This window comes from Cygnus atratus, chromosome 3 (genome assembly GCF_013377495.2).
Source record: "Cygnus atratus isolate AKBS03 ecotype Queensland, Australia chromosome 3, CAtr_DNAZoo_HiC_assembly, whole genome shotgun sequence".
NCBI lineage: Eukaryota > Metazoa > Chordata > Aves > Anseriformes > Anatidae > Cygnus > Cygnus atratus.
Genome location: NC_066364.1, coordinates 116,069,268 through 116,084,474, shown reverse-complemented (window position 1 = coordinate 116,084,474; position 15,207 = coordinate 116,069,268). Strand labels below are relative to the sequence as shown.

Here is a 15,207-nt window from a genome sequence, read left to right as displayed (position 1 = left end):
AAGGGAAAGAAAGGACAAATTCTAATACATAGGTGACTAACCAAAAGGACTCTGCACATTAAGACATTTCAAACAACAGAATAAGTGACAGCCATGAAAGCAAGAAGTCTAAATGAAACTGATGCTTCCTAGCAGCAAGTTGGAGTCACAAAGGCTTCCTTAAACCCTGTAAACATCCAATTATTTCAGTTTAAAATATACATAAGGTATCTTAGAGGTAAAGTCATTGAACTGCTAACAAAATAGTGTTCTTGAGTATGTTCCTGCATCCCTTTCTTCACCTGGATTTCTCTATCAATACTGCTGCACTAAAACACCTGGCAGGCTTGTTAGCTGTGTAAGAACTATCTTCTATTTATTTATTTTCTAAATCAACAGGGCAGCAAAATAATTTCTAATTTGTATCGAGTATTTAAACTCATGTCCTTTATCTGCATTTGGATAGAAACCCCATGCACATTAGTACCCTTTACCCATATGGGAAAAAACAATATTGAGTGTCTTCATTACTTTCTTCACTTTATAGACTCAGAGATTATTCCTCTGAATATCTACCAATACGCCGTAGACTGAAAATAACAAGGGGAAAACTACGTACTGTTCCTCTATCAATAAAATAAGAAAGTCAATCCACTTATCAAGTTAGAAAACCCTGTATTAGGGCATTAGTTGTGGGCAAGGATAACTAGATATGCCAAAGACATTCTGGGTGCACGAACACCCAAGATAGGTACCCTAGAACCTATTGTACGGGAACATTTGCTTCTTCCATGCAAACAAGGCAATCTCCTCATTCCAAACAAAAGGTGAATGACAGTCTCCTAAAAGGATCTAAATCCTGGAGAATGTAGAGGAAAAAAAAAAGCAATCAATAAGCAGGGGGGCTTCAATGAGGACAAAAATTAAAAGTTACGTGCTTGTAACAGAGTATTTGAATTAGACTCATCACTCTCTCACTCAAACTCTAAATGATGCAACTGCTATAAGAACTGGAGCTATCTTCCAGTAGAGGCCTTTCTCCTGTTGCACACAGCACAACAGACCTCAGTCCATAAATATAATTCTCAGCTACTACAGTAATATAAAAATTGCACATTCCATTTCTAAAAAATAAGCAAAACGAAGAAGGGCAAGAAAACATCAAGAAGAGATTAAAAAACCTCTCCCACAAAGCATTGCATTTAATCTAGAAACCTGGCTTAAACAATTTGTGAAGAAAAAAAAGAGACAAAGAACTCAGAACTATGACAAGCAGAGGGTGCTGCCTCTCTTGAGGGAGTACAAACATGGCCTTGAGCTACGGGACTTAAAGAATATACATTTTGAATATAGATTTTTTTTTTCATTGATTTAGATAAAGTTAATATTCACTATTCCCTACTTTCAGCACAGGTACAGTGATGGAAGTATCTAAAACTTCTGGTGCCAAGTAGAAAGAAAAAGCCTTTTAATATCATTTAAGTGGAGTGTCTTCACCCATTTGAAAATAGATTCTTATGATGTACTAGTAAACAAGAGCTCTAGTTCACAGTACAGTACGTTTTGTATGAAGGGAAATGTACAGTTGAGATTCATGATCATCAACATTCAAACTCATAAAAAAAAATACCTTTGTGTCCAGGAATTGATGTAAGCAAATATCTTGAGCGCATGTTCCTTTCTGAGCTGCAACCCATCAGCACCTTCAATGTCAGATACTAAAGGAAAACAAAAACATATTAGTGTTGGAAAAAAAAAAAAGCATGTAATTGCTATATTTTAATTACAAATCACCTTTGTTATTTAAGTAGAAAGCAAAACATATATAGATTTTTTTAAAATATGCTTTGTAATAATAAACACCAGTAGTCAAGTTACAGTAACTTTATGCCAAAGGTTTTTCAGCATAAAAAAGCATAACAACCAAATAAATTATCTTTTCACCGTGGAAACTAAAGTTCTCAACCAAACCTACCTATTTTTTGCCTTCGGTAACCAAGAATAAAGTTTCAATGCAACTAACTTTAAAACAGATATTGTGCGGTAATATTGGGCACTGCTGTGAAAATTAGTCAGTCAGAACAGCTCCCTCCTCTAATCCAATACCCTATATTAATGGTTGATGGCAACCTCTTCAAGCACAGACAACTTAGAAATGATAGTAACTAGGGACATCTTGTGCGATTTATAATTCCACAGAGCTCTACTGTAGAAACAAAGTTTTCATGTTCCTTAATCACACACTTTTGATTAAAAATGCCTCATTCCTTAGTTGAAAGGGACAGACAAGTGTTTCAGAAATGGATGCTCAGAGAAAGGTTTTTAAATCTATATGAGAATCTAAACAGCTAAATTTACAAGACAGCTGAACATAAAGTACTCTTCATAAGCCCCACTGGGAGCTACTGATTGATGTGCATTTTCAAATATGAATCTTCAATAATTTCACTCATTAGCCTTTTTTTTTTTCCTCCCAGATTTTAAAAGTATGCATCTTGAGATGACCATGAGACCTTAACTTCCTTTTGCTGATCAGATAAAGGCCAGGAAAAAGAAACTATCAAGATAAGAACAGATGGACAAACTACATGTAAAGCAGTTCCTACTACTTTAGTTGTTGGTTATTGTTTTCAAATATAGACATGACTTTACTGACATTTAACTGTAACAAACCACTAATTGGCAAAATGATAAACATTTACCACACTTAGTAGAGCCAGATACCAGAACAGTTTTGTACCGAATTCAAATCCAAAAACTTTCAGTGAGTTATTATCAAGTATTCCACCTTCATCTAAAAAATGTTAACACCCTCTGATAAGCCAAAAATCACACCTCCAATTTCACACCTCCAATTCTGTATCAACCAGTTATATGTATTAGAGCACTGGACTCCGCCTACTGGCCACATACCCTTCTCCAACTATCAACACAAAATTCCCATTTGCTCCTTGCCCTAAATTTCCCTATGGTTCTACAATTATCTAATTACTACACAAATTGAGAATGTCAGGGTTCTTTAAGTTGACCATTCCATTTATTAATAATAATAATCTATTCATTTCCACCTTTCATATGAAATTTCAGGCATTACGTGCTTACAATGCTCTTTCACAAGCAAGCTTTGTGGGAAAGGTTCTCTAACAGAAACAAGCTCTGCAGAATCCCTGCCTCAACCTCCTTCCCAGCATCAGGCTTGCAAGGTCCTATGGGAACTGTCAATACAGGTTTCCAAAAACTAAAGTTAACGAAATCCTGCTGGCACAGATCAGAGATCAGAGAGTAAACTTAAGAAGAATGCCACTTCAGAAAAATCACACAAGACAAATAATTATATTGTTTTTGAAATAAGGATATTCCATATGCACATGTGTGCATGTATGTGTGTGTATATATATATATATTTATAAATAAATAAACATTGAAAACAGTCTCAGGAGGATACTTACAAGTGACAAAACTCACTCTTCTGTCTCACTCTAGGTAGGCCTTGAAGATCCCTACATAACACTTGGGCAAGGTACGAAACTGACAAGGGGATGGCCACATGGGTATCACTTAATACTTTTTTATTTTGAACACCAGAAATTACCAAGACACTTGACTCTAAGGCCAAAGTTTAGTACTGAAGAAATCAACAACTCTGTCAAACAATTTAGGTCAATCTTACAACAAAAAGACAAAACGAAAGTAGCACCAAAAAACACCATCACCTTACTCAGCATAAGTTCATAAAACCTAGGTTTTCTGAATGTTGTTAACTTTTTCATTAAGATGAGTTCTTTTAAACTTGACACAAAAACCTCTGACAATAACTCAGTAGCAGCGAGCTTATTTCTAACTTGGACAGTCTCGCACACACATTGCTACATCTATAAAAACTTGCCTCTTCCCCACATCTCCCTACTTAAAAATATGCTCTAAAAAGTCACTAACACCCAACTTCCAGAGCAGCCTTTTCTCTGCGATAGTTGGAAACACTTCCAAATCCCCCTCCTTTTAAGAAAGGTACACAAAGTTAAGTAAACTGGTCCCTCCAAAGCAGCAGCTAGAATTGCCACGTGAAGTGTACAGATGCTAAAAGTTATGGAACACTGAAGCTTATGCCCCTAGCTCAAAAAAAAGAAAGAAGTATGTGCACTAGTAGGAGAAATTGGGTATTTGTAGAAAGCTTATACATTCTCCATCTCACACGTAGACCAACCTCAACTGGTCTTATACACTAATCATTGCTAATTAATAAGCGTGGCAACATGCACACTTTACGTTTTGTGTTGCTGGTGTTTTGTTTGTTTGGCTTTGTATTTTTTTTGGTACTTTTGTAGCATTGTTCTTGTGCCTGGAAGTACTCAGGAAGCTCAGAACAGAAGCAACCAGAGGCTGCAGTCTCCCAGTGGATTTCATCAGATCTAAGTCAGTGCCCTTACCAAAAGGGGCAGTGGCACATCCAGTAGGGCTTCTCCTACTGGACCTTAACTGAAGCTCTTTTATCCCTCTGCAAAAATGACATTTTTCAGCTGAGCTGATTTATGTTATCACAACTAGAACTTAAATCTTAGGCTTTGTACTTCTTGGCTCATTCTGAATATCAACTTTGGGGATACTCGTTGATTTACAGCACCTCCCTTTAGGGCCACATGCAGTTTGAGGTACAGCAAAAATCGCTTATGAAGCCTTTCTATCCATTTTTTATTGAAAAAAGTGGAGATAGAAAAGCAATAAAAGCAACTGCACTCATCACTCCTGTGCATTTCTTGGGTTTAGTCAGTTCTCTAAAGACTCCCTTGCTGCATATGATTTCACTTCCAAATGATATCTTTCTCACCTTTCAAGCTCGTTTCCATCTATCTTGAATGGGCCAATAGTTAAAACACTCATCCACTTTTAAATAGAGCACATCCTTTTCTTCTCTCCCATATTCAAGCATCCTGCAACACCTTACATCCTCATTAATCTGCTGTCTCCCCAGTCTCCCACACTTCCAGTGTTTCAAACCCAGCACTGACAATCACCAAACTTCTTGAAAAACTTTTATTCTTACAGTCCCATTTCCTGCAACTTGATTTGGTGGCTAAGACCTTCCCTTGTTTCCTAGTTTCATACATACAGAAGTGATTCCTGCGGGCATACATGTGTGCTTTGAGAGCAGCAGAAACATGTCAAAGTAGCACCCTGGGTACTCCTTCTATCTGTCCTGAGCACCCACCCTTTGCAGCCTAGAAGAAACGAGCAGTGGGACGTGCTGTCTGTAATGGGGCAAGCAGTCTCTGCCTGGTGTAAAGAGACTTGGTGAAATCTGCCTGCTGCAGCCTGTTTTTAACCCAAAGCAAGCACACCTGGAACATGAACATTTTAGGAAACACTGACCTAATGAATTCCCTACTTGGAAGGGAGACATCAAAATACAGCGATCCTCTATTGCTACTGAATTGGAAGACTTGTGAGGTCTCCTTGAGAATACCGGGCTGACTCTAAACTGCCTACACTGACCCAAATTAAGAATTCAGTAAGAACTAACAATATGGGCTCCAGAGCTTTAAAAATGGCCCTCCCATGAATTCTTAGTGCCTCTTTCAGTAGTGGCCCTCCGCTCCTAGGCTCAGCTTCTTTGCCCACTGTGTCCAGTGGCTGCTTCCTTCTCCAAGCTCTTGCAAGCCAGCAACATTAGAGATAACTTCTCTAATTTACTCCCGGAGCTCAGCTTTCTGCTCCTTCCTTGAATCTGCTCCAGCAAATTTTTCTTCTCAATTAAAGCCTTTTAGACCTTCTTCTCACCCTCCAGTCCTTCCTTTTTCCTCTAACTTGCCCCCACACAGACAACTTTTCCCTGCTCTATATACAGTTTCACAATCAGCACAACCTGGTCCCCAAGTCCACACTGCTCACAGCATCCATGGCCATGCATTTCAACTACTCCCAACAACCATCACCACTCCTGCAGGAAATCAAAGACCCAAACAGAGAACCAAGCAAGTTCAACTTATCAATCTAACTGAAAACCATCCTTTTTTTTTTTTTTGTCAGCTTTGTAAACCACCAAACCCTCAGAGTTCATCAACAGGAGGTGCTAGGAAGGAAACCGTGAGGACCACGAGACTGAGGGAAGCAATCACCTTCAGTGACAACAATCGTAACTTTACCTTATCCCACCCGCTGCAACTGCCCATCAGCACTGCTCATCTAAAGGTGAACAATCTGAGGATACTGTTACTATTAGAACATGGAAAAAAAAGCTGAACTCTGAAGGCCTTAAACAGATCCATCTGAGGCAAAGCTAACCAGCAGAAAGAAGAAAGATTGGTATGTAGGTAAATTCCAGCCAAATGTTCTACAACTACCATGTAGGAAATCGGGTCTTTTTACATCCTTGCAACGTCTCATTTCACCGACTCTACAGCAAGACGGTTTAGAGACCTTTTTGTCACCGTAATACCACACTAGAAAGAACTGAGCTACTTAACAGACCCAAAATAATAATTGCTTATTTTTTTTTCCTTTTTTTTTTTTTTAAACCATCTTCTAGGGCATTGTTTTCAGATACTTCATTTTTAAAAAGCAGACATACTTATAACGTAATGGTTTATTCAAGTAGTTCACAAGAGGCAAAAACCCATGATGGTCAAAGTAAAAATTTAACACATTCCAGGAAAAAAAGAATCTCCTTGTTGCTATTTCCCACTTTACTTTGCTAGCCTTAAATGAAAACATGAGTGATATGTGATAGGGTGATTTGTTAAAGGTATTTTACAGTACTAGAAACAACACTATCTCCCAAACAAGGAAAAAGTCTATTAATAAAGCTATTAAAACATTACAGTAGATGAGAAAAATATAAAAGCTGCAAAGAATGGGACAATATAACTTCAACTGTGAACTAACGAAGCTCAGGTCGTAAGTGCATTTTTAGCAAGAATTTCAGAGCTAGAGGAACAGACTGTAATTAGACCTCAAGGACAACCACCGTGCTAGACTTGTGAGGAATATCTTATATCCAAAGGTCACTTATCACACTAAGCACAAAACCAAATGGCAAGTAAAAATAATCATTTTTAAAAGTGTATTTTCCCTACTTTCAGAAACAAAACTAAAAAGGAGGTAAACAGAGAACACTAAGTAAAATTACAATTCCTACGCATTCAAACCTGTAACACATTCTGGTTGTATACAGATTCTGCTCCCTTCCCCTAGGCATCATCTAATATCAGCTTCTCATGGGAAAGAATAGATCACTTTCAAAATGGACATTATTCTCAGAAATTGTTTCCCGATACAGACTAAATAGAGGAAATGAGAGCAACGCACTAAACAAAATACTATTAGGACAACAATACTAATCTTAAAATAAATATATACATAACCTTGTATAGAATTACCATCATTCAAATCGAACCAGTAAATATTTTATATACATACATGCATTGAGATGTTTTTCATTATTTGCTGGAGTTTTGTTTATGATTGATAGTAAATCAGACGACAGCCAGAGCTTAGCCTCTCCCTTTCCCTTTCTCCTTCGACAATTGGAATTCCTCCTTTTTTATTAAAAAAGGATTCAAGATTGCCTTAAATTTATTCATAAGAGTTCTTCTAGACCTTTACAATGCCATTGCTGATGAGTACATAAAAGGACGGTGTCAATCTGAAGTTCAACAGCAATAGTTTAACTGTCCATGCTTCCCCATAACTTTTCAGTGTGGAAAAAAAGTCTTCTTTCCATTCCTGAGTCTCCATAAAATAAAACCTCCCCAGAATATTGACTGGATATACATAATCAGAAAGTGCTGGAACACTACGAAGGATATACTATTATCTAAAAATAGCCAGTTAATTCTTCAGCATTAGAAATATTGTTCAAGTGCCATGGTTCATACGTGAAAAATTAGATCTGTCACTCAAAATACTGCAGTTATAAAATTATATATGGTTAAGGTGCTCCTGAGTGCCTCTATGATGTATTCATGACACTGAGCTGTCAGTGCCAACCCTCATCATACCACTACAGCATAGCATACCTGTAACTATACCCACTTCCATACCAGAACGTACCTGAATTCCTTTTAAGTCTAAATCTAACTCTAAATTTCTTACATTTATAAATGCTCCAACTTCATTGTTTCCTGCAAACTTGTAATCCCAAGCAGAGTATACAGAGATTACAAAGCAAGTATTACAGAGACAACATCATAGCTTCAAGATAGGAATTAACAAACCTTTTAAGTCTCATTTCCTTAGAAAAACAAACCACGATCAAGTTACTGGCCTCTGTCAGACACTTATACTTCTAAACATAAAAGCAATTTCAAGAAATACGAGAAAGTTTTGCAAGTCTAAACAGTCTGTTCTTGTGAATGAAAATACAGAAGCCGTGCAAAAGCAGACGGTAAAAGCAGGTGCCCCAGCAACCCCCAAAAGCAGTCACAGTTGTTCAGTGTGGTTCCTCACAGCCCTTCTTCAGAAGGCCTGAGGGGTTTTATTGTAATTGCGTACTCCAACAAACAGCATAGGTATACAAAGTAGCACTGGCCATGGTACCTTCAGCAGACAGACCTCTTGTAAGACACAGCTTCACCAGAACAGGGCAAATCAGCTGATCTTAGGTAATTTCTATCTTTAGGCATCTCCCTGGTTCCCTGCAAATACCACAAAGTTATTTTATCTTTGAATCTCACTCTCTTCACTTAACATACATTTCCCTTTCCATTCCATCTCCCTCACCTTCTCCAGCAAACGCCTATTCTCCTTTTACTGTAAAATGCTAAGGCATTCTGGAGCAAAACAGCAGAAGCTGACACTGAAAAGCTGTATGAAATTTAAGAATTCTCATCTTTCAGAAGTGTTGCCATCATGAAGCTTTCCACGTGCTAGGTCACAATTGCTCTGGGTTAAAATGCCCCTTTAAAACAGCCATGGACCTTTAGTAAAACCAACAATTGTCTTTATTCAGAGCAGCATGTGACTTTCACCTGCCTGAAGCAAATATGCCACAGCAACTGCTTCTGAGGAGAACAGTTCCACATGAAATTATTTTTAATGCAGTCGAAGCTTGATTATCAGTGGATAATTTACCCGGGACACTGTAACTGGTTCTACCCAGAACAGTGAGGATGAATTATCACCTAGATAAACTCTTATCTTAGATACACCACCTGAAATACAAAACACAACTGTACTGCTTCAGTCAGCTCAGGCCCAGAGAAGCACTGCACCTTTCAGCCACAGCAAAGCTTAAGACACTACATGGCGGTGAACCCACACAGTTCCCAGAGTCAGCCATAGCTCAAAGTCCAGACACTGCATCCACGCAGTACTACCTAGCAATCGAAACATGACCCGGACTAGGTAGGAGTGTGAAATCCACAACTCATGCTGGGTTATGCCAGCAGCGGGAGAACCCGGGCAGTGCCAAAAGCCTGCAGAGGCCCAGCGCAGTGTCTAAGCTCTTACATTTCCATGGAAGCCCAAGGGAGGGGAGCAATATCATGGTGGCACAGCACGGGTAAGCCTGGGTCCAGAAGGGTTTATGAACATATATAAAGGTATATGTTGGTCATGTCAGACGTGAGATGTCTATGAAGAGACCTGTGCACTGTACTTCCTAGTACTTCTACTATCTCAGGATTTTCATCTGCAAAGATATTGTGCCCCTGCTTCTCCAGGGAAAGGCAAGTTATACATTACTAAGGAAAAAACTATTAAAAAAATTACATTTAAGTCTTATTCCAGAGTCCTGTTTTAACTCAGTGTCATAAATTATCTTTAACTTCAAAATAAGATGTTACAATTCTGAGAAGAGTACATCTTCAAATTAAAGTTGTTACTCCTTTTAATAGAAAAAAAAATCAGCTCAGTTAAAGCAGTATTCCCATACAACCAGGTCTGCTTTACATCACCTAAACGTACACTACACCCAGAGTCAGACTGTCCATCATAAATATTTGACAATGCCCACTTTAAGTTTCTTAAGGAATCAATTCAGGATTGGACAATTACTGCATAAAACCAGACTTTCCTAGCATATCACTTATTACTCCAACATAAACTTCAAAGCTAGGGCTGACACTGACAATGCTGAAAATGAATGCTCTGGTAAATCGTTGCTTACCTCCAGCTTAAAACGGGAGTACTTACTTGCATTCTTTCTTTTTAATAGCATTACCTTAGAAAATAGTATCACAACTTGAATGACTGTGGTTTTGAACGACTTCTCTTCATGTACCCCAGTTCTGAAACTTTTAAAAATACTTTAAAGTGAAAGCACTGATCTCAAAGTTTATCAAACTGTTTTACAAGTAGAATAAAAATGTAATTGCACGAACAAGGTTCCAAAAGCTAAAGAGGTTTTCTATTAGTCTTAATTAAAAGTAACAAGGAGTGCAAAAATTAAAAGAAGTACTCCAGGAAGCATTCTATTTTCAAGAGGGAACCTTGCAAATTAGTTTAGCTGAACTACTTGGCACGCTATGAATCAGTTACAGAAAACAACAATTGCTTTTACCCCCACAAGAAGAAAAAAAGGCCAGAGCCCACAACTGCATCCATCTCCGTGTACAAACAGATTTATAACAAAAGCACCTAATAATTGTTCTTGAGCTTTTAAGGACAAAATCTGAGAGACAAATATTAATTTATTTCTTACAAAGTATATTTGAGCCTGCTTAAACAACAAGATAAGAACGATAAACGTGCAGTGGGTCATTATACTAAACACAGCTTCAGGCAGTTCCCCAGAAAGCCCAAGAGCAGCTTGCTGAATATTTGAACTCCAAGGCATTATTTGTTTTCATCAAAACAGACACAAGCAACCCTTAATCAGAAAGGAAAATAAAAATACTGAGAAAGGATCGGCAAGCAGCAAGGTTGCTCTCTCAACTTTCAAACACGCACTCAAATTTTAGTCACTTTTACTAAATAATCGGTATTTAATAATTCACTCAAACATCATATGTTCAGCAATTTATTGGCTACTGCAGTGCACAATTATTTTTTTTCTTAAAGCTAGTAGGCCAACATAAATGAAAAACTGCTAAAGGCAATGTTTGTGGTGTATACCAACATCTCCAAGACCGCATTAAGTTTCGCGACCAGCATGCACTCCCATCAGAAGACATATTTACAGATGTCATTTTGGTATAATCAAGTATTTTGCAAGTCAAGTATCAGCAAGTGCACACAGGTCAAATCTATAACTATGGCTACACACAACCTAAAAGCCAACCCACTTTGGAAAGATTCATATTGATATTGCTGTTAAGACTCCGTGAGCTTTCAGTTAGTGATGAAAACCCAACTTGATCAGAATGTATCTGTTTTAAATATTGTATCAGCAGACAGAGCACTGAGACTTATGATATGGAATACTTTGTGGTGTAAGCTCAATTTCAGAGATTACTAATTAAAAACTTCAACAAAAAGTCTCAGAGGAAAAGAACTACTGTTTTATACACTAAGAAGCAGGGTATTTCTACCTGTGAAAGAAGTGAGAAACCAATCAATGCAGCAAAAATGCAGACCATCCTTAACTAAGAAAAAGAACTTACTTGTATTGAGTTTCTGAGCTTACATTCCCCAGCACTATCCAATAGTAGTTTCAAGCAAAATACTTAAATAAACATCTGCTCAGACTTGTGTCAACAGATGCCAGGTAGCCTAGGATGCAATTCCACCACACACCTCCTGACTGTGATACCAAGCGATGGAAAAGGGTGGCTTAAAACGTATTATGTAAGCCTTTCCCAGACATGATTTCCCAAATTCCCCAGTAGATGTTGATATCCTGACCCTTCTACTGCTTTTCTGGAGCTGTCCTCCTGTGCAAACATGCCACTGCCCATTTCAAGCACTGTGCATAGCTCCTCCAAGCAGAGAGTACAGAGGTAGGAGAAAGTGCTGTCAGTTTTCTTGATGCTCAGAGAATTTAGAATGAAAACTGATCACTAGATTTGCCAAAAACTGAGACAACCAGCAGAAGAGAACTCTGGAAAACTCTAGTTTTTCAGCCCAGTCTCCCCACACCATGAACATGAAACAACAATTTAAGTAGTGGTAAGAATAAAGGGGTTTGTGTTGTAACAAATTCAGAGCAGTTTAATAGTCGTGTCACAGACTGATAAACAGGCAACCGACTGTTTCCTGACAATTAAATTAAGCTCTCATAAAAAATTATTAATTTCCCCCCAAATGGGTTGAGAAGCACAGTATAGAGCCTGAGAGAGCAAGCCCTACACAACACAGCATAAAGCACTCACACTAATCTCACACGACTTCTCGAACCATGGTTTTTGTCCAGGGGTACACTTCAGTGGCTAACAGACTACCTTTTCAAGAAAAATCCACTTGTGGCTTAAAAAGCGGAACATCTGCTCTTGTGAACGTAGAGAAATACTTCAAGTTTCAAGGATGCTGGTTTTACACAAAACGAGAAATTAAAAGTGATGTGCTTCCATAGCTGGAACAAAAAACTTTCTCAAGGCCTGCAGAAACCTTGAGTGCTTCAGTTATTCTTCATGAACCTGCTAAAAGGCAGCTACAAGAAATCATCCTTGCCTGCTCACTAGCACAGCATGTATGGAAATAGCACATTCTCTAGGAAACTATACAATTCTTAACAGCGATGTACAGAGCTAGCCTTTTGGCTACCATATTTAAGACCACAATGCCCTACCTCACTTCAGTTTTCATACACAAGTTTTGCCTGTTTCTGTATAGATTTACATAGATTAAAAATTTTCAAGTGCAAGTCAGTTAATGTGCAATGAATTGGAGGCTACATTGATCTAGTATGGTGAGAGGGAAAAACAACAGCAACTACTAAAACTTTGCCACTCACTTCCTAGATGGGAACCAATCTGCTGTGTGGATGCAGATGTAGAGATTGAAAACAAGACAATTGAGGCACACTGTCATTTACAGACCTTCTACAAATTAGCTAAAAAAAAAAGCAACACTCAAAGGCATTTTTTCCACAAGGTCTTATTCCAACAAGTTTCAACTTCTTCAACCAGTTGGTGAAGCACTAAATCTCCCAGAGGAGTTCTACACACATGCATGGAAGTACGTATAGATAAACAGGATAAGCCTTTCCTCTTCTAATATAATCCACGAATAGCAGTAATTCCTTTGCACCAGATTTCCCCAAGAAGTTCACCTTTCACCAAACACACCAGATCTGGAAAACTCACAAAGTAAAGCTTTGTAAAACTACAAATAAGCTGGGTATTTTAATGAAGTGTTAAGAAAACAACAGAGTTCCTGACAGTTGCGTGTTCACGTTCAGCATTCAGATTGCAAATCAATTTCTGTACAAAGCACAGGGTGAAAAGAATGGCTTCTCACCTCTTCTCAGAGTTCAGATTATAGAAACCACCAATTTGCTGCACAAAATGGAAAAAAAAAGTTACAACATATGCTTAAACAACATAAATTAAATAGCCACAAGTACGTTTAATTACAGCATGACATTCGTACATGCAGCATTCAATGATCAACACAACCACTTTCTTCTGAAGAGCGTAAGATTACTTTTCAGGTTGTCCCAGCATCCTGACAACTATAAATGCGTGGCTTAGCCTATAAAAACCCTCACTTACTAGCTCCTTGCACTGACAAATCTAAAGCGAAGTATGTAACAAAGTAAGCAAACTTCCTTTTTCCATTTTTCCTTAATGTTTTGTTATTGTTGTTGTTTGTTTTAAATATAAGTATATCACAAAAGCCGTTCCACATGCACGTTGAGAATTTGTATCTCCCTCACTAGCAAGCTCTGCTCTGTACAGCAGGAGACTTAACAGAACTTGCTGGAAGCACCAAGACACCACCATAGTGCTGCCATCATCCACAGGAAACTTCTGACTGATATTTCTCATCTTTTTCAGATCAGACCTGAGCAGACAGTGGTCAAGAAAACACAGGAAAGAGGAAAAATTTATTATGGAAGACTGTTAAAGGAAACAGTGAAACATGAAGGGACAAAACTATATGTATACAACAACACTGAAGATAATAAAGCAAGGTGGAGGACAGAGAAGAGCAGAAAGAGATACAGACGAGCAGAACGGAAAACTGAGAAATGGAAAAAATCATGAGGACAGAAAAAGAACTTTGAAAGACAGCTAATAGAAGGGTTGCAATAATGATGAGGCACTGGACAGAGTAGGAATATTATCAAGTACTTAGGTGAAACTAAATACTCAAAGTAGAAAATACAAGAAATAACAGGAGCCCAGTAAACACTGCTTTCCCCTTCCAATTTCTAAAATGCCAAATTGCAAACTGCTTGTCACTTGTCTACAGAACACAACTGCAGGACACAAGATCTGCTCTTCTCACTCAACCTTACTTGAACACAGGAAGACAGAAGTAAACTGCAGATGACATGGAGAAATCAAAGTAGTGAGGAATTAAAAGTCGCAAAAAGAAAAATTGGTATTAACAATGGAAGGACGTATCTTACCATTTAACATGGCAGAAAAAATATACAAAAAAGAATTCTACAAATTAAAAGGAAGTCTCCTAATCCCCCCTGCGGCCATATAAGTCCCTCTATGCAAGAGAAAACAAAACCTCTGGTCCTCCAAACACCCAGGCAACACCTCCATGCAGGTCAGGCGGAGAGAAATAGGGCCAGCGTCTGCTCTCCAAGGTCCTGCCCCCCCAGCTGCAGCACACAGCTCCCAGCCCAAGCGTCCTCTTACCAGCAGTGTCTCACTATGCTCCCCATCACCTGAGCATCTAAGGACACTTACAGCAGCTGGTCTCCCCAAGGAGTGGCACTGACAACATCCGGAACAGACTACAACACAACACCCTGGACACGTCTCAGGAATTGCTCGGGATTTCCACATCTGGAAGACTACCCTTGCAGAGGAAGCGCCATATAGCACCAAAAGACATGAAAGAAAAAGTAACGGGAAGTTTTCACAGGGAATGAAACGACTTCAAGTTCTACACTATTCAAATATTTTTTAAAAAGTCAAATGGTAAGAGATGGAAAGAGTTTTTCTTTCTTTCTTGAATTTCGCTGAAGTTACTCACATAACTAAGCAGGAATTACCGTAAAGTCTGTGTATGCCCAATAGTAGGAAGGGGGGGGAACATCTACAGCACAAAACTTGTGAACCTTTACTATAACCAAACAAATGAATTTCCTTAATACGACATGTGGTAACAAACGTAAGGAAGTCAATTTCTACAGCTTCCCTAAGCTTTATGGATAAGATTTCACTATACACA

General features: G+C 38.4%; 1 protein-coding gene across 1 annotated transcript in view; it reads right to left on the bottom strand.

The window, feature by feature from the left end:
* The window catches only part of USP34 (ubiquitin specific peptidase 34), a 135,130-nt gene that overhangs the window by 113,664 nt on the left and 6,259 nt on the right, over positions 1 to 15,207 (bottom strand). Inside the window, exon 2 of the mRNA XM_050710062.1 lies at positions 1,610 to 1,697. Coding sequence (XP_050566019.1) covers positions 1,610 to 1,697 — 88 coding nt within the window. The remainder of the gene's footprint in view (positions 1 to 1,609; positions 1,698 to 15,207) is intronic.